This window comes from Rhinichthys klamathensis, unplaced genomic scaffold (genome assembly GCF_029890125.1).
Source record: "Rhinichthys klamathensis goyatoka isolate OS25496 unplaced genomic scaffold, OSU_Roscu_1.1 h1tg000639l_1, whole genome shotgun sequence".
NCBI classification, from domain to species: Eukaryota; Metazoa; Chordata; class Actinopteri; order Cypriniformes; family Leuciscidae; genus Rhinichthys; species Rhinichthys klamathensis.
Genome location: NW_026607085.1, coordinates 432,873 through 453,946, shown reverse-complemented (window position 1 = coordinate 453,946; position 21,074 = coordinate 432,873). Strand labels below are relative to the sequence as shown.

The window sequence follows — 21,074 nt, the reverse complement described above, 5'->3', positions numbered from 1 at the left end:
ACACTTAAACTCCTCGGTTAAAGCAGAGACTGGCAGCTGCAATATTCCTTTACTATAAAGTCCCACTCTGCTGAGGCAGCGTGGAACTCCCAACCATTTCCTGATGTATGAACCACTGTTGTCAAAGAAACGTCGTACACGGTCAGTGGCCACAGCAACCTCGGCAGTAGACCAAACTGAAAGCACCAGAATTTTAGTTTGCCAGGTAGAGCACAGCTGTTTATGCTCTTCAACCCTTCCACTGCTTGTCGTCTAACTTCTCCCACCCGAACTGTGTCCTTTAGATCCCCATCGTACCATCTCCCAAGACTCTTCACTGGCTTCTCAGAAACTGTTGGTATTGCCTCACCATTAATGAAGAATGTTTTATCTACTACCTTTCCTTTAACTATCGAGATGCTCCTTGATTTAGATGAATTATCTTTAAGATGTTTATGATAAGTAATGTTTGTAAACTGTAAATTAGATATGTAAATTATATGTATCAGATATTTCAACAATCTAAACGATTTCGTAAAGTCTTTTGCAGAACGCTTTTCATGGAGATATGTGCTAATATGTAGGCTAGGTAATAAATATGCAGATAATAATAAATATAATTCAGGTATCAATTACCTATCAATATTTATTTATTCAAAAAATATACAAAATCTGTCAAAGTAGGCTGATCACAACCTCAAAAGCCTGTACACAAGCCGCGGTTCAGCTGCGTGCGACAAACGCCGCCAGTGTGAAAGCAAAAGGGCGTTTGTTGCTCCCGCTCACCATACGCACTGCTTCTGCGCTGCCTCCGCTCTGCTAACGCGTGCAGTCTGAAACCGGCGAGATCCACTCGTTGAGGATCACATGTTGACATGATTGGTTACAATGTAGTTTGTGACGTCAGAAACACCAGCGATTTCAAACCGTGTTTTTGAGACTGTCTTTTGTTCACTGCAGTTTTAAGGAGAAATACTTAGCAATGGTTTTGACATGTCTGAAAGCATATTAAAAACACCACATAGACATAAACAACATTATAGCTTGATTTTCACCGCAGGGGGACTTTAATAACTGGAGCAATCTGTTTTTAAAATAAATCAAAACAATTTTCAGTAGGCCTACAACAAATAGGCTGACATTTTCTATGACAAATTACTTTTTTGTTATTTTATTCTGTCTTTTTGTTTGCCTTGAAAAAATCACGGCATTGAATGAGAATCAAATAGCCTAACAATTGTTATTGTCACAGAAATCAACCAGTGGTTCACAGAGAAGCAGAAAAATGAACGCTTCGGACAGACACAATTGTCCTCCTTTTACTTATTTATTTAAAGCATACACATTTGAAGGCTTTTTAATAAACATTAGGGAGCACCGCAGTGTCCACCTGTTTTTTTACTTATTTATGGTCAAATATTACTCCGTTACAAGTAAAAGTTGTAAAGACCAATTTTTACTTAAAGCTACAATATGTAATTTTTTTCACCGCTATAGGGGTCGCTAATCTCTTACAATAACAAAGGCGTAGATTGATGATGCAGTGAATAAGCGGAATCATGGAACTTGTTGTCATGCCGATGAATCTAATAATGTAAATGGGATATAATGTTTATGGATGAGTGAATACATTCATGTTTTTTAACATGACTGTGGTATGAAGCAGGTCGCGATTCCTAATGAGACATATTCGAGTCCCGCGGATATAAAGGAATGAGGACATTTCATTCTACCAAACTACCCCCAAGTGCTGAAATAATACTGAAACTGGTCAGTTTATGTAACAAATTAAAATTGTGAGGTAACGCAGCGCTGTTTCACTTGGTCTATATCATACTAAACTGCATTTGAGTGAGTTGAAAGTTATAATGTTATTCTAAGTGTTAGTTTGTCTGTATGAGACTAGCAGTAAGCTAGATCAACATTAGATGAGCTATATTACGTTGCTATCGTTGAGCTATCAACGTTGAGCTATATTACATTGATTAGTTTTATGTACATGTGCTAACCTGTCTAATAAAGTACATGTAAGAGCTCTGTCAAGTCGAAGTTTGTCGCGAATGCGGAGCTTGCCATGGTCCATAATGTTTGAACGAAACAACAGCGTGCCGCTAGATGTAACGCAGTTGTCCACGTCTGTCGCCATGGTTACTATGGCAGTACAAGCGGAAACAAGGTATAACGCGGAGATTACATAATTGACAGGTCATCAAGTGACAAGGGCACTATTTAAAATTGTGAATTTCTCTGAATTTACAAATTCTTGGAAACATTTAGGATAATGTAAGTACACAATTGAAATAAATATATAACACTGTGCAAGTGGTTTTTGGATATTTTGATACACAATTCTTACATATTGTACCTTTAATAGGTCTACATTAACTAATGTTAACAAATGAGACCTTATTGTAAAGTGTTACTGTATCTCACTATATTGCTTCTATTTGCAGGATCATTTAACATCTTCTTCCAGCTTGTCACTGATCGACCACTAGGTGGTAGTCTACTTGTAAATAGTTGCACAGACTCTTAACCTCCGCTGGGGTTTTCGGTAAAATTCTGTCTGTGATCCTTGGACTCAGTCCAGCCTGTTGAAGAACAGACAGGAAGGGTGGGCACACTGATTGACTTACTCTCCATTTCCTGTTCAATTGCCAGGGGCACTTTAGGTAAACCAATCCTCTGACTTTAGGAGTGATGCTTCTTGACGTGTCTTTAAAAAAAAAAAAAATCTATACCAACCAGGCAGAGTAGGTGTTAGATGATTTAGGATTTACGTGTGATATGGTTGTATATCCTATTTCACAAGTGTGTTAACAGGATTTTTGTTATTTAACATGGATCATATCTGGCTAAAAACAAAGAGGTTACTTTCAGCTGTGGTCTCCATCACATGGCTTGGTCCTAAAAACAGCATGTAATAGAAGGAAACAATAATAATCTAAATGTTCTTTACCTACTATCTGATGTGTGACACCTTTTTGCTTCACCAATTTTTATATTTTGTGTTTTAAAAGGCATTACAAATACATATATCATATGCCATGTAATTGCCAAAACATAAGGACAAGGAGCATACTTTTAAAAACATTATTATTTATACTATTAGCACATTTATACATGTTTATTCATGAATAATAATGACATACAAAGCTTAATACATAAATTTAGTTTGTAGCCTACTATAATTATACAAAATGTGATTGTAACATGCCTAAATATGATAATTACAAGTAAGGATTGGATAAAACAAGCTTAGGTAAACCAGCCTGAGACAATGTATGGTCCCTAAACATGTGAGTGTCCTGCAATTTTCTCGCGTTCCTATTTGAATGTAAGAGTCCTACTATGATGAAGGGTTATCTCTTTATACTGACGTTGCTTGGTTACATTTCAGCAGGGTCCAGTCAGTGTTCTACTTAATATTCATGAGCCAACTCCTCGTCGTAGTAGGATTAGTTAATGTGCTATTTGGTGGGCAGGGCCATCATCACACACGGCGGGTGTTGAAGAGAGTGAGCACCGGTGGCGCATCCACAACCCCTGTGTCCATTCAAAACATTCGGCAGTGTACAAGTGCAAGTCACGCACACGGATGTACCGGCCGTGAGTCAGTCACGATATTTTGTAGAAGCAGGTTGAAAGCGTTACCTTGTGCAGTTGAAGAGAATACACACGTATGGAGTGAGGTAAGACTTCTCGCATGTGTTGTAGTAAGTTACAGGTGCGGACGCGTTTACATTAAAGTGCATGGAAGTCGTTTTCCCGCGGCTTTAAAAACGGATCTTCTTTTTTGCCTTCGAATATTGATGTAGGCTAAACGTTTTGGTGTGAAGTTTTGTCCGAAAAAAGAAGCGCCAGTGAAAGCTGTCATTGTTTGTAGTCAGTTGACTGGGAACTAGAGCGCACTGTAAAATGTTTTCAGCATTATAAGTTAACATCTTGTAAACATCCATTTAACCTGTCACAACAATTTCTGCTATTTCTACTCTAGTTTATTTAAAGTGGTGGGAAAAGGTGCTATGAATTTTTCACCACAGGTTGTAACTTTAAGTTTTCAATTGTACTTGTTTTATAGTGTAGTTTTTTTTTATGAACATTTTTAGGCAACACTGTGTGTTTGCTATTCATACTACAATTAATGACAATAGCAGTAGCAATGACTGTTTACATGCACAAAATGTTCTGGTGTTATATTATGATTATTGAAACGTCATGTAAATTATCTGATAGACTGCCAATATACTGATTTAGAAATATTAATTAGACAACTGGTATATGTCTGTATCATGTATTAATTTCATGTAAATAATCAAATATCCACCATAATTAGAGACAAATTTATCTGTTCGTGTCCACACAAAGATGTTTGTGAAAGGTTGAGCTAACACTTTTTTTAACCAAGGAGTCTCAGTAGTTTTTTAAGTAACATTTTACTAAAAAAAAATGCAATCTCATAACCGTGGAAACTATTGGGAGATCAAGGGAGGCAGTGGGTAACTAACTAGATGGTAACCCTTGTTCTGCGAAACATCTTGTGAGATTTACATGCAATATTCATATCCTGTTTTTATTTGGAGCCCTGCAGTGCTCTAACCCAAACCCTACTTGTATCTCTTGCCCTAACCTTTGGCAGCGTTAAATGTGAATTAGTAGGTGGAATATACTAACATAAATTGTGACCCCGAGTGTTGTGGCCGTGTAGCAAGCAGAGCTGTGACAAAAGTGCTTTAAGCACTTGATTGTACAATGTTGGGGTTGCAGCCATTATTATGTTTACAGAAATCTCCTTGAGGCTAGTGGATGTATCAGAGCCAAATTGGTGGACGTAGAGAGAAAAGGGGACAAGGGCATTGTGTCCTGGTAATCAGGAGGAGTGATTTTGACTTCCTCCTTCCCCTGTTGTATCCTGCATGAATGGCATGGCCTGAGAGAGTCCCAGCCCTCACTTTCAGGCCAGAGAAAGAGAAATAGGAGGGTCTGGCATGAAAGGCACTTTGAAGTGCGCTCCTCATCAGTCTTTGTCTGATGAGCTGATCAGTCTTTGTCAACTCTTCTTTGCTCTGTTGAATACTGAGCAAACAGGGGCAACAAAAGAATGCTTCACGGGCCTACAGGGTAGCTAGCGAATATCCCACAAGACTAATGTTAGTCTAGTCACATTTTAGGCTGTTTAACAGAAAATCTAATTTTACATGAATTTTCCAGTTGAAGACAAGTTAAGTTCAATCAAATAGTGTTTGTGTGGCATAATGTTGATTACCATAAATAATTTCACCTGGAATTTTCATATAAATCGAGGTTATGGTGCGGAACTTACAATGAAAGTGAATTGGACATCTTGGGATTTTGGGAAGGATTTAAAAGCATAAATGTTAAATTTGCAGTTTTGTAAAAGCACTTACATTAAGGCCCGGTTTCACAGACAGGGCTTAGATTAAGCCAGGATTTGGCCTTAGTACAATTAGGGCAGTTAAGTAGCTTTTATAAACGTGCCTTGGAAAAAAAACATTACTAGTGTGCATCTTGAGACAAAACAATGGCACATACGTATTTTAAAATATGTCTTTGCAAGATGCATTCAGTTAAAACAGCTCAAACATGCATTTTAGTCTAGGACTTGACTAAAGCCTCGTCTGTGAAACCGAGGTAAATATTCTTAAAACTTATTGATACTTTGAAATAGCTTTTTTATATTTTCAGTTTAATTTTAGTCTAAGTTTTAGTCATTTTTTTATGTGATTTTGTCATTTTTATTAGTTTTAAAAAAAGTATTTCTATATAGCTTTATTTTAGTTGAAAAAACAAACATTTTTAGTTAAAGATAACAACACTGTTCTGAACTTGAAAAGTCAGATCTAAAATGCACTCACTGATACATTCATTGGCACTGGGAACCAAACTTTTAAAAGTTTCTGCGAACTTTTCACTCCGTCACCACTTTAGTTAAAGCTGCAGTCTGGCGTTTTTCCTCTTTGTCGTTATCTCTGTTTGAAATCTGCAATTGCAGTCATTCGCGGAATTATCAACTTTATGTGAGTTGTACTTCAACACCCTCGGCACGGTACAACACGGATGAACACAATGTTTGAGGAGACTGTGAGGCTGTCAGTCACCGCGCCGGTGTCGATACTGTCATTCAGAATCACAGATTATTCTTTTTGGAAGTATAACCAACATAAGAATTTTCACCGGAAAATGTCATCTGAACAAGTAAGAAACATCCACTTTTGTTCTGGTTCTGACATTGCAGTAAATCGCGCTGATTAAATCTATCAATCGCTTATACGTTATCATATCATGCAAAACTGTGCAAATTATACTACAAACTGTTAATGTTAACAACGTAAGCAAGCATTGCGTGACTACATGTAATGTCTTTCCGATATTTATCCTTGTTTTCGCATGGGTCCGGTTGCAGTCTCTTTTTTTCTGTAGCCACTCCGAAGTCCAAACGAAGTCTTTTGCATCCTCACGCAACATCCTCACGCAATATAGCCTACTAGCCGAGACTCCTTCTTTATGTGTACAGATGTGACGTAATGACGCAAAGACAAGCACGAATCTCCCGCAGAAATCCACCAGTACCACTGGAATTAAAAACATTATTACAAGCTTACCGCTTTGAATCGAGCTAAGGCAAGCAGATAGTTTTGAACATTGGCTGGTTATGTATTTTCTCAAATATGTATTTTGGATAATTTTTAACCCAAAAAAAGCTACGGACTGCAGCTTTAAATTTCGAAAACCTCATATTTTTCTTTGCCACCATTTTGACCTGATAAAGGTTGTAATTGTGATGGATTCAATGTTACACAGAGTGATACAGAAGACATCTGGCATGTGTCAGGAAACTGCAGGTGGAATCTGAGCAGTAGCACGTCTGGGTGAAGTCAGCTTGATTTCACCCAGAGAAACTGAAGCAGACAAGGGTCACTCAGGGCACCTCTCTCTCTTTCTCTCGCTCTCTCTCTCTCTCGCTCTGTTTGTGTTTTGTCTCTGCTGTCTTTTGCTCTGTCTTGTTCATTCGGTTTGTCTCTTATTTTTTAGAGGTAGATAGTTTCGTGAAATCTATTTATTGTGTGTGTGTCTGTGTTTGCTTTAAAACGGTCTGTTTAGCTAGTACTGTGAAGTCGATCTTTAAATCATACTTAGGTTGTGGCTATTATACCATAAAAGCCCTGATAACACTCCAAACACCTTTAATGCCTTCCAGGTAAACTGAATCTGCCTGTGCATGCTATAGAGAGAGATATCATGATAATACGGTATCATTGTTTTTCCTAATAAAAGGAAGAAAAACACATGTGAGTAACTGGTAAGCCTCAAAGACCTCATAAAGTATAATTTCATAAAGTGGACTTGCACCTGTTGGATTATTGCTGTTTAGACACAGAAAAGATATTCATTCACAGTGTTTAAGGCCTGACTGGTTGGGATTGTGTAACAGAAGCTCAGTCTCTATCTAAAGGTTGATCAGAGTCGATGAGTCTCTGAGCTTCAGGCAAAACCATTGGACAACCATCTCTGTTTCTCTCTTGGCCTTATGATTTCCTTAAGTACTCATTCATTATTGAACAAATATACAACATACATTTGGGATACGTTCACCAGGGATGTTGGTCTCTGTCTAACTATGCAGTATGCATGGTTTCTGTCTCGCAGTGTGTTTGTGTGTATGCGTTATTGGATCTGTAGGCTGTATTGAGTTACATGTGACGCCATCGTCCCATGAAAAGTCACCCACTACGCCAGTGTTTGTGTGACAACAACAAACAGGAATCTTGTTTTTAAATGTCTCACACATACACTTTCCTTTGTGATTCGCACCAAATTATGTGATGTAGAAAGAACTAATGTCTGAAACACAACATTGTGACCTTGACCAAACAAAAACCCTACCATTAACTGGTAGAAACTTGGTAGCCTGATGCTATTAGAGGAACATTGTCATTAACAATCTTTTTGTTTTGTTTTTTATTTAGTAGTTCTTTAGAACTACATCTGTGCATAGAAACACATGAGTCCTAAAACCTGGAAAAGGGTATTTTTGAACTTCCAGTTCCATCTTTACAAAGTCACTGGGATTTTTGAGCGAGTTTTTAAATGCTTGAAATAAGGTCTGTTGTTAGCTCTGGGTGGGACAAAATATCGATAGGGCAATATATCGTTGTACTTCTCTGTGTGATACAAGAATCGATGCGCTGGTGCCAAATATTGATATTTTAATTAATACAACAAGGTGCTCTAAATAGATTTCCCTGCTCCTAGCGTTTCCGTGGCTCCTCGAGGTGGCACTCAACACCTGAATGAGGGAAACGTGAACATAAGTTAACTAGCCTAAGAAAGAAGTCCAAAGTCTGGACCCACTTCGGCTTTTATACCATTGATGGGACAAACAAAATCGACAAAGAGTACGCGATTCACAAGAACTGCCTGGTAAATGTAAAGCGCACAGGTTATACCACAAACATGCAAAGCCACTTGCAACGGCATCACCCTGATCTCATTGAAAATGTTCAATTTAATTTACAGACTGAAACTTTTTGTGCTGTTTTCTAACAGTTTAGACTTGAACCTGCACTTCTTAACCCTTTCACGGGCATTTTTTTTTCATAGTTAGACAGATATCATGATGTATCATTAAATGATTGTCTAGCAATATATTGATTATCGCAGAATTACTGTATTGTGATATTATCGGTATCATGAAACTCAAACTTTGCAAATTATTCTAACTCAGATTTTTAAATCAAGATTGAATGAAACTAATATTTGAAGTCATGTGACCATGGTGTAGTTCATTTATAGCCTATATTTATAGCCATTTAAAGCCTTTAGCTTGGCTCATGAATTGCATCATCACTGCAGCGCTAAAAATGCTCTAAAGAGATTTTTAAAATATAAAAAATTAAAGTAAAGATTTTAACATGTTCACAGGTTACTCAATGGATAAAAGAACAATTTCACCAATTTTAGTTAAAGCACGTTGACGTATCGCCTATCAGGCTCAGCTCTCCAACCTGTTGACTGCAAGCGAGAACATGGCAGCAGTGCTCGGGCTGAGAGCGAGCTAGACAGAGAGAGGGCTGCGTTTTGATTGAAGCGGTGTTCTGACATTTGGAGGATCAAAAGATTAAGCCCTCTGTTGTCTGCACAGCCATGTGAACATGTCCCAATTAAAAGGCAAGGTATTTGTTCCCATCCTTCTCTGAGGATTTGGCCTAATTAAAAGAGAAGTCAGGTGACTCAATGAGTCAGCGAAATAAAATCATTGTGATTGGCCTTCTTTTTCATATTTGCTGGATTGTGTATGACTCGCCATAATGGACAGTGCAAGTGATTTCAAATACTCTTCTCTTGGCCTTTTTGTTCCTTGTGTACTTTATTCTCTTTCTCTGTGCCAGTGTTCAGTTAAATGTCATGTTTTGTTTTTGTGATGAATAGATGAACTGGTCTCTTGTGCAGCACTCACATGTGAGGGGCTGTTCTGCTCATATGTGCTTATTTCTACAGCTGTGTTTGATTTAAGGTGGCGTTTGTGTGTGTGTATGTGTATGTGTGTGTGTGTGTGTCTTTGCTGTGTATTATACATGTTCTTTCTCCTTTCAGGTGCTGCTGCTATAATGGAGCTCAGCAGGGGAGAGGTGCCACTTTATGTGAGTCTGACAGAACAATTTTCATTTTATTCCATAAATCTTTCTCTCACCCTCTTATTCTCTGTTTTTTTCTGTTTATATGTCCTGTTTCTTTCTTTTTTAACTTAACTCTTTAAACATTAATTTTACCCTTTCATTCCTTGATTCCTTGTTCTTTCAGGATCTGTCCCTTTCTTAGTCTGGGTGCCAAATGACTCATTTTACTAAAGACTTTACCTGTGCGTATGAATGTCCACGAGAGAGAAACTATTCTGGTCATTGTATGGACAGTGTCACTCATAACCGTGTTTGCATTGTGTTTAAAACATCAGAGAGAACAGGAATGAAAGTTTAACAAATGATATGGTAGAGTTTATGTTTTCAGTTGTTCATTACCTTAGTCTTGTGAATGTGCCTTTCTGTCTGAAAATAGGTACAGCTGTCATGTCTTAAAGGGATGGTTCACCCAAAAATTAACATTCTGTCATCAATGATGATTTTCATTATATCGATTAAAAACAACAAAACACAATTTTGATATTCCATCATTTACTCACCCTTACCCCTTTAGTAAATTATGCCAGAATGTTCATTTTTGGGTGAACTATCCTTTTAAACACCCTAAAAGCTCTGGGTGTCCTCTAGTAGCTCTCGTGGCTGTTCTTTATTTCTAATCTCTGACAGAGGCACCCCCCCCCCCCCCCCCCAAGTCGCCATGATATCAAAATGGACGTTTTTTGTCTTTTAGTATGAATATGTTAGCCTTACTGCTATTTATAAGCCAGCGTGTCCAAAACAACGACAAAATTTGTAGAAGATATAAGAATTCAAAACTTAGTCTCTCACTTCCGCCAATATGGATCAATGATTTTGATGACATCATGTTGCACTTTAGCTTCTCATCAGATCAAATCAAATGCTTTCTAGAATCGAAAGCGTCCCGCCCCCTACATTAAAAAAGGATACTGAAGCTGTGGCTAAAATTGGTCACTTGTTCACACATTTACTATTTTCTACATGGTGCATAATATACTATTTAGGAGATGGGGAACAATTCAGACAGTATAATTCTGCTTTCCATTGGGGCGAATGAAGTCTGGTTTCACGTTAGTGTCACGTGAACCGCCAAAGCGCACACATAGTCTGCTCCAGTCCAGAGACATGATAGCACAGAGCGGGTCAAATGCGCGAGTCGGCGCAGACCTCCAAACAAATCGGACCCATTTGAATTCTGCACAGAATGCTGTATTTCAGGAGAAGAAACAGTTAGAGGTTAGAAGGAAACTGGCTTTATCAAGCTCAACGGCTCTGGCCGAGCTGCGATAAACTAAACACTATTGGCTTTTTTTAAAGGGGGAGGAGCTCTTTGATATGTCCCGCCCTGTCTTCCTGTTTCAGTGGAAATTACTTCAACGCATTGAACAATGCTGCACGATTCAAGGCACTTCAGTGGGCCTTTAAGGTTTATTCCCTTCATTAACTTTCTTAGATTATTCCTAAGAAAACATTACACTACTGTAACAGTCTTTTTCCACTAATTATTTACAGCTCCCTCAGCCTGAATTTCCAGTAAAGGTGTTTCAATGACATTTACATTTATGCATTTGGCAACTATTCAAAGCCACTTATAGTGCAAACAAGCTATGCATTTTATCGGTATGTGCATGTTTGGGAATCAAACCCATGACTTTGGCCCATGAAACCATAATCTTTCTTATCTACATGTCTTTTTTCTATACTACTTAACCGAATTGTTTTAGCTGACACATTTATCCAAACTGACAGGAGCAATGCTGCTGTAAAAAGTAAAAACCTGGATCACTTCTTGCAAGGTTTAAACCTCTAACCTTTTTATTACCAGCCCAAATCATTACCTTAGACTACAGGAAAGCTGTTGTGAATTCTGAAGCTTCATCATTTGCTGGCTCAGCTGTATAATCACAGTGTGTGGGGTGCAAGAGAGTGTTTCACAATCATTCTCTGTGACCTCATTATGAAAGAGGGGCACTATGCGTTAGTTGTGTAAGCTTTTTAAGGTGTGTGTGTGACTGCAATGGGGATAATGTGTTATTGTAAGGGGATATTTTGAGAGTTATAGCAGACTTGCATAGTGTCAACTCTCAAATCCCAGTACGACACTGCACACAAACAGTCTCATTCACTCGGAGCTAAAAGCAATTAGTGAATGTGTGTGTGTGTGTTAAATGCTTTCAGGTGTTTCTGGCCCCCTGTAGCTAAGTGGTACCTAGTGTGTTTGAGAGAGTGTGTTTTTTTTACTTTAAAAAATGTGCTCCTTGATAAGATGGTCATACCGAGCAATGGGGTTATATACGTATCAGAAGAACTGATTTGACTGTGAGGAGCAGTGTCCTGTAGTTGCTCAATGTATTCGCAGATTGCTTCAGTCAGAGGTCAACCAAACAGATATGGAGTGATGTGATATTTTCAACACCCAGTTTTATTTGATGTTTGAACTGAAAGCAAAACTTTAGTAGTTGAATTGCTGCTGTTGAGTTTTTATTAACAGATCAGTTACAAAGTCACTCATGTCATGTAGGACTGGCCATAGACAGTATAAATTCTTGTTCACATAAAGATGCATGCAACTAAACAACACAAACGTATTTTTAACAGCAAAATTTGTCTAATGTTGAATTTTGAATCAAGTGCACTACTGTTCAAAAGTTTGGGGTCAGTAAGATTTTGAAAATGTGTTTCCCACTCACTAAGGTTCCCCTTAATTGATCATAAAGTCAGTAAAAACAGTAATATTGTAAAATGTTATTATATTAAAATATATATATTTTAAATATATTTTTAAATGTAATTTATTCTTGTAATGGAAAGCTGAATTATCAGCAGCCATTACTCCATTCTTCAGTGTCACATGATCCTTCAGAAATTATTTTAATATGATGATTTGCTGCTCAAGAAACATTTCTTATTATCACAGTTGAAAAATGTTCTGCTGCTTTATATTTTTGTGGAAACAGTCATATTTTTCAGTAGCCTGGTTAAAACCAGACCATTCTCAGTTGTAACTCTAAATTTGCCGGAAGTTGTCTGGGTTTTCCCAGGCTAATTTTTCAGGATTCTTTGATGAAGAACAACATTTATTGAAAGGGCAATCTTTTGTAACATTAAATGTTTTTACGGTCACTTTTGATAATAAAAATCTTACCAACTCAATTTTTTCACATCTCTCCACGGAAACGCTTGTGTATATACTTTACTTAAAAAAACATTTTTCACCGTTCAATTTTTTAAAAGTAAATAAACCTTTTAGGAGTGAAAAGGGGCATCCACTTTCTGACTATATACATTGCATATTGCATACAATAATTGTTTTTCGTGTCAATTTTTGACTTTGTAGTCAAAGTCTGTCATCCTAAAACCTGGAAGAAAATTAGGATTTTCAAGCCATGGATTCATGGCATGAGCAACTGGTTTTTAGAATAAGTTGGTTAACATTACGTCAAGGGTGTGAGTTTACTCTTGAGGAAACTGACAAACATTGTAGTCTATATGGTTTAACTTCTCTGTTGCCATGAAGCGAGTGGGTGTGGACTATTAAATACAGTCATCATTAACGTGTGTGTGTGAGTGCGCGCTAGCATGGCCCTGTGTGTCTGGATATTGTCGGCCCGACCCGAGTCTCACCTGGTGTGTGGAGAGCTGGAGACATGAGAGGAATGTTTAACGAGGAGAGCACGTTTCAAATCACCTGGTAAAGAAAACAACCCAGAGTGTTTTTCCAGCAACTTTTCATTTAAACTTTCATTGAGTTTAAATGACGTTACTAGATCTGTGACATCCACTTTTCTATTTATTTTTTAGAATTCATGATTTACTCACCCTCAAATGATATTTGTAATAAAACCTAAGAGATTTCTGTTCCTCCAAAGTCCATTCATCCAAAAATTTGTAGCTTCAAAAAGTTCATAAAGACATTGTAAATTAAATCCAAATTAATCAAGCGGTTTAATCCAGGTCTTTTGGAGAGATATAATTGCTTTATGATGAACATATTTAATTGAGACTTTTATTCACCTAACGCTGATAAGCACACATACATCGAGCACATCAAATATGGTAAACCCAGAATGTTTTTCCCTACTGTATTAGAGCCATAGTAACTTTTCATCGATACTTTGTTTAAATTACATCACTACAGTAGATCTATAATGTCCATGGTTTATTTTTAGACCTACTTTGACACTTAAGTTAGCATGTTTTCATTTTTGATTTTGATTAAAATATTTTATATAAAATATAACTTCTAAAAAGTGCTTACAGCTAAATTACATAAGTTTCATTTAAAAGAAAAGCATTTAATCTTTTCTTGTCTAAACTATGAATATCATATCCCATCCTACTAGAAAACTTTGTTGGGTTGTCTAAACTGTTAGAATGCAGGGGTTATATAAACGTGCCTTCTTGACTAGTTATGAATGATAAGAAGTACTCATGCTGCGCACAGCAGAGATATGGGGACATGTTTTGTTTCCCAAACATCATTACAGAGATAGTAAAGTCTGGCTCTGTGTGCAGTTTCTTCTGTGAAGTGAGGAGAGCTCTGTTGATGTTTGACTGGAACAAACAGAATTGAGGAAAATGCCTCTGTTTATCTGTCAGTATTTTGCCTGATAACACTGAATAAACTGCAGCTAGGGAACCACAGAGTGCTGATAGTATATGATCACATAGAGGGAGTTTAGGTTAACCATATTTATTGCTGGGCATTTCAAACTTGTTTAATCAAATCCTTGTTTAATATTGGCCAACCAACATTTAATTCAAATGTTCACTTAATCTTTAATATTTGTCCACTTCTTTACAATAGATTGTTACAGCCACTGTAATTTCTTGAACAAGAATATGTGGACATCAAAACATGCAAACTTTTATATTGAGATCGCGATGATCAGTTTGCATGAACATATTGATGTATTCTCCTGTGTTAGCGTAGGTTTGTAAATGATCTACCTTACAAATCTGATGGAATGGCGCACATTACGTTCACAGATGAACGTTATAAGCCAACAGTTTGAGACACGCTCCACGATAACAGTTCGTGTGGAGCAGCAATTTACTGTGAAGACTCTGAAGCCACTCTGAGACACACGTATACCTACACTCATTTAAATAATTAAAGTGCATATATATTAAACCCGCAGAGAATATATTTATTTGATTGAATAGCAGCCTGTGTGAATTCACAATAGCACTATAGTATGTTATACATCTTGCAACTTTAGAAAACTGTCTAATGATGCGGTTCATGGATTCTTTTCAGTGGAATGCGCCACTTATGGTATTTTGCCGGTTACTAGACGCAGGGAATTTGCAATCTAGGATTTTTTAAATCAAGTACTTGAATTTAATCAAGTGACATTTAATCGAGTGAATTTAATCAAGTGACAGCCCTATAGCTTGTTTTCATATGACGTATTCAAATGCAAATGGAGGGCAGGAAGTGATTTGCTGTATTTAGAAAGCACTATAACAAACTCAAAATGCCTATGTTTTGCGTCATTTATGGTTACTTAAATCGATCAAACCACGAGGAGTTTTTATCGTGTAGAAAAAATGGTTGTTGTTCATAAGGGAGGGAAATGCAAGAAATTGACCAAAAAACGGCTTGCAAACCTACGTCTGCGGTCGGGAGGAGCCGAATGGGAAAATGCCCATGTGTGCAGTGATCACTTCGTCAAAGGTGAGTTAATACAACTTAAGTGGCTATGTTTGTGTAACGTGTAACGTTTCCGAACTTTGTAAAGTCAAAGTATGTCTGTAAGACGAGGTAGTCGCTGATATCTACCGCCTCGATGGCAGGAAAATCTTTCAATTCAGTTGAAAATCGCTCCTCTTCATAACGTAAGGATCACGTTCAACATATGTTTGATTTTTTTTGTTTATATCTTTCTCTTGTAATAGCGTGTAAAGCAGTACAATACGGACTTTCCTCCATTGCGCTCTTCACTCCCTGTCCTCCATCTGAATTTCGCGCGTCATCATAATCACGTGACTGAAACCCAGCTGTTAGAATGATTCTGAAGGATCATCTGACACTGAAGACTAGAGTAAGGATGCTGAAAAAATAAAGCTTTACCAACAGAACAATAAATTCAATTTTAAAATACATTATACATATTTCACAATATTACTGTTTTTACTGTGTTTATAATCAAATAAATGTGACCTGGTGAGCATGAGACTTTTTCAAAAAACATTTAAAAAAATCATACTATATAAACCCCCAATTTTTGCATGGTGTGAAAACAAGTACTACATTATGTGCACTGGACAATACTGATAGCAGATGCCAGCAGATGGTAGATGTTCAGCCTTTTACATCAGGTGAAGTGTTAAGTCATGTGGGTCATTTGGCTGCTGGTATGACTCCCTCAGTTTTGTCATAAAGCATATAGAACTGCAACGCTTCATTCTTGGAAGTCTTTGGAAAACTGCAATCTTGAGAGTCATTTGGAGGCCTTGGGGGACTATTTGGACAATCCTCTCATGGCACTATGAGCTTGGAAAGATTCCTGTGCACTGTGTTCTTCCTATTCCGGTGTACTGCTTTGGATATCAGTTGGAATCGCATGGAAGGCATTTCCTCAATGAACACACGATACTCTGTTCTGGTTAAATAATGAAATAGCCAACATCATGGAGATGCATTGAGCAGAACAGCTCAGATAAAAGCATAATGATTTTTTGCTGATGTCGACCTAAATAACCCTGCCCACTTTTGTATAAACCATATGTAAGCAGACATAATAGGAATTTATACTCCCCACGACTGGGTGCTGAGATGTTAATCTTAATCCTAATGTCATCAATATCAAACAGTTGCTAGCTGACCAAATGATATTTATCGATCACCGCTGACTGCGCTAGCCTAGTGGCAGGCTTTAATTGACTTGTATTTGACAATATTTTTCCAATGTGATGGCCACTAAGTCCACTAACTTGTTTATCCAGAAATGTTCAATTGAACACCTGAGATTTTATCCTATTTATCTCTTTATAATATCAAAAATATTATTCTGGCATTTGGTTAGCCTTATCAGATGATGTAATTTCATATTAAATTTGTGAAATCCTTCATCCTATTTTTATCCTCCTTTGGATCCCACAAAGATATTCTAAGATATCACATTCTTTGAGATTCCTTCCCTGTTGTGTTCAGACAGGAACAACATGATCAAAGAAAATCCAACAGGTGATTAACTCTAATAAAGAGGACATTTCTAGAAATACTTTTTCAGCTCCCTAAGAAGATTATGCTTTGCACAGACTGCATATTTCATAGCTAGTCAGTAAAGCTTGAGCTATTTTGTCAGGTGGCTTGTGTTTTTGAAAGTCAGCTACATCACATATATATATATATATATATATATATATATAGTATATATATATTTATATATATGGCAGCGGCTATTTGCACTATAAGTGAAAATAGCATATTTTCTTAGCGATATGCTGTAAAAATAGCCGTATTTTCTTTGCAACAAGTGTAAATAGTAGTTGGATGCTATTTATACTTAATGGCAAATACTATTTGCACCTCAGTGTTGTTGTACATTAAACGGTATGCAATTAGATAGTGTAAATGATTATATTTATTAAATGGATGCCGCCTTATTGGGACAATAAAGCCCTCCCACCTAACCCTAAGTGATAAACACTTTATTATTAAACACACGTTAGACACTTTATTTCCACTTTTCAAACATTTTCTTGATTTTCATTGAAAGTGTCTTTCCAATCTGATATGTGATGGGGAAAAAGGAGTAGAGTGAGTTTGGTAAAAGGATTCGAAATCTGTTTGAATTGCATCAACATTTTCTGCCATGCGCCTTACCCCTACACTATTGCTACTGTTGGCAATCCAGCGTAATCCTTCAGTAATTTTGTCTGGCCCAACCAGACGTCAGTGGGAGGACTTGGTGTAAATAGCCTCTGCCAGCAAGGCGGGCTATTTGCACTTAGTGTAAATAGACACTCCGTATTGGATGGTTGATGATGTCAATGGCATCTGTATTTGACTAAATATTTATGGTTAACATGTAAAGGCAAAATAGTGTTGATTTGTCAGTTTAACTTAAAGGGGTTAGTGTGTAATGTTGCTATTTGAGCATAAACAACATCTGCAAAGTTACAACGCTCAAAGTTCAAAGCAAAGGGAGATATTTGCTTTTAAAGAAATAGTTTTTTAAGGACTACAACAAACGGCTGGTAGGAACTACACGAGCTTCCTCCCGGGTTAGTGACATCACTAACCCTAAAATTTACATAAACCCCGCCCCTGGGAACACGCAGTCCATGTTGAGAAGAGGAAGAGCTGTTGTAGTCACTCTGTATGCATCTCACAACAGTTCTTATACGAGCGATTTATAGATTATCCTGACAGAATATGCTAATTGAAGATAGTTAACTCCACATCAGCAACATAAATTCATCAACTAACCATTCAGAGATGTCCTGTTGCATTCTACATGTTGTCACTTCTTCTTAGTCTCTCCATATTTGTCTGACTCCGGTTTAAACATAAAAGGCAGAACAGTTTCTGACATTTTAGCTTGTGTCTGCGTGAGGTAATCGGAGCTGCTAACACACACACTCTTGAAGCTCCGCCCACTGTGTCGGGAGCTGCAGCTCATTTGCATTTAAAGGGCCAGACACAAAACGGTGCGTTTTTGCTAAACCTCAAAAAGTGACAACTTTAACATGCTATATAAAAATATCTGTGGGGTATTTTGAGCTAAAACTTCACATACACACTCTGGGGACATCAGAGATTTATTTTACATCTTGTGAAAAGGGCATTATACCACCCCTTTAATGCAGGATGTATTCTAGCGTCAAATTACAACAAAAAATGTGATGTTAAAATATTGTTTCTGTCAGTACTGATTAGGGGTGTGTGATCTTCCCAAAATTTCATATCACGATCTTATAACAAACAATCACAATCCACGATCTGAATCGCGGTCTTCCCAAATTTGAGATGTATTATCGAGAATATCCAGACTGGAACAAGCCTATGGATTTATGTTTGCACAAGTTAAAAAAACACAGTATTGCATTAAACAATCAGTTGTCAAAATAGTCAGCAAACCCTGAGTTAAACTTTAAAACAGTGGTTAGTCTTCACTGTATGAATTAAATATAGATTGATTCTTATTAAAACTACTAAAGTTGTGATTTTGTCTTTTCTTTTGTTTAAGACCGAATGCATGAATCTAATATGACACGCATCCAATTTCTTTCCCAACTGTTTATTCACTTAAGACAAAACTGACAGTCTTTATGTAAATACTCACCAAGATGGACATTTTGACACATATATTTGACCGTTTGGGTGTGCGCCTGAACGCAGAGTATACTTTGCTCGTCCGTGTTCCACTCGGTTTCGCAGCGCGCATACAAAAAGTGCGAGGGGATCAGTCTCTTTCTCAGTTTAATGTGCTTTTAATAACTCTTACTCCCGCAGTAGACTGCATTTTACAACAGTCATGTCATGTGACATGTTTTGACTGATTTAGATGTTTTGGAGGGGCAAAAGGACACCGCTTTAAAGGAAAAGAATGGCATGCGGCACAATGACCATTTTATTTGGATTATCATGTTTACATAATCGTTGGAAGCCAAAATCGAAACCGAAACTAACATTTGCTTCATCGCACAGCCCTACTGCTGTTGAATTGTTCTTCAGGTGTAGTGGTGTCACGATTCTCCAAATCCTCGATTCGATTACATTTTTGATTCTAAGGTCATGGTTCGATTCGATTCTCGATTTTTACATTTATTTTTTTTAAAGCTGAAACCGGCCAATCAGGATGCTCTCTGTCTTACATGCGCTTCATGAGGCACACACGCAAGGTCTCTCGCTCTCTCCCTCTCTGCCGTGCGCGCAATACGGTTTGAACTTTGGAGCACAGTTTTTTCTGTCTCGCATGTGCGCTCTTGCTCGCCCACTCTAAATTGCGGGAGATTTTAACTAATTTGCGTGCATCAGGGAGCCGCTATCAATATGCGGGAGACTCCCGGAACTTCCGCGAGACTTGGGATGTCTGCAAACTGTGGCTTTTTTGAAGCGCGAACGTTGTCAACATAACTCACTGGAAATCCAAAAAACTTCCACACCTGCGACTTCAATGAAAGAGGAGGGGGTTCAAGTTCTGTCGATGGGTCTCCTGCATCTGCAGTTGCCATGCTATCTTTTGACTGGCTGTAGCTAAGTTAGAGGATGTTGACCATAGACTCGCAGCACTTCAACACGCGTGTTTTTTTCCGCTTGGCACGCCGACCGGACGTGGCAGCATCGACGATTCCATTTTTTTAATTCGAAGTTCGAGAAAATCGAAATCGTGACACCCTTATTCAGGTGTGTCACCACGCATGAAAGACACATGATATAATTTGGTCAGTCAGCACAGCCATCTAGTTGGCAGTCGTTGCTGTATTTTGACATTATTACGAGAACATAAAAGATCGCAATATCTATGATTTGCTTAAAGTAGATTGTGGACATTTCAAGATTGATTACGATATAAAATTATAAAATCATCAGATCGCCCACCCCTAGTATGTTGATTGATTGAGAGGAACAATCCCTACAGAACATCGATCCTGAGTGTTAAACACATAGACTGTAAAAAATAGGGTTAAACATAAAATGTATCCATATCACAATCTATCAAACAAACTGTGTTAGCAAATAGTAGAGTAGGAGAGGAACTATTTCCCTATCTGCAAATCTTAACACACAGAAAAATGCTGAGACACACAAGCGGTCAGTCACAAACAGCATTCACCCAGTAGACACCCCACCAGTGTTGGGGAAGCTACTCTGAAACTGTAGTTTGACAAGCTACAAGCTACTCGCAAGTTAAAGTAGTTAAACTACAGTCAAGCTACACTTTTGGAAAAGTAGTTCGCTACACTACAAGTTACTATCAAAAAGTAGCTAGCTACATTGAAACTACTTTTGCTTTTTTGAACAACGTATATTATAAATAACTGAATAAGTGTCTGAGGAATGTTTTAAGTAAAATATGTAGTTTTCAAAACAATTCGCTCTGAAACCAGTCACAACAAATCTATACAGCAATTTAATTAGATCAAAGCCTTTGTCGTCCGATAAACAAACTAAGATTACATTTTTTGTTCAACTGATAAATACGATGGCGCAAAAGTTAGTGGTCTTTTATGTTCATTACGAAACTGGCAGACAGATCATGGCGGGTCATGGTAATTAAATCAGAAATAGAAATTTGATGTAACATAGAGAGCAATAAAGCAGGATAATTAATACATTTAAAATGGCCATTACTGTATGTGCGTCCTTAAATTTGTGCTTGAGGTCTTCGACGTAGACAGCGTTTTAAACTTTGGTTTGCAAAGATTGCATACAAAAGTGTAACCTTTACTTGTCGTTTCTTT

General features: G+C 37.5%; 1 protein-coding gene across 1 annotated transcript in view; it reads left to right on the top strand.

Moving 5' to 3' along the window:
* The first annotated feature begins 3,486 nt into the window (after positions 1-3,486).
* arhgef28a (Rho guanine nucleotide exchange factor (GEF) 28a) overlaps positions 3,487-21,074 on the top strand; it is an 80,825-nt gene continuing 63,237 nt past the window's right edge. Inside the window, exons 1-2 of the mRNA XM_056241395.1 lie at positions 3,487-3,671; positions 9,595-9,641. Coding sequence (XP_056097370.1) covers positions 9,609-9,641 — 33 coding nt within the window. The 5' untranslated portion in view covers positions 3,487-3,671; positions 9,595-9,608. The remainder of the gene's footprint in view (positions 3,672-9,594; positions 9,642-21,074) is intronic.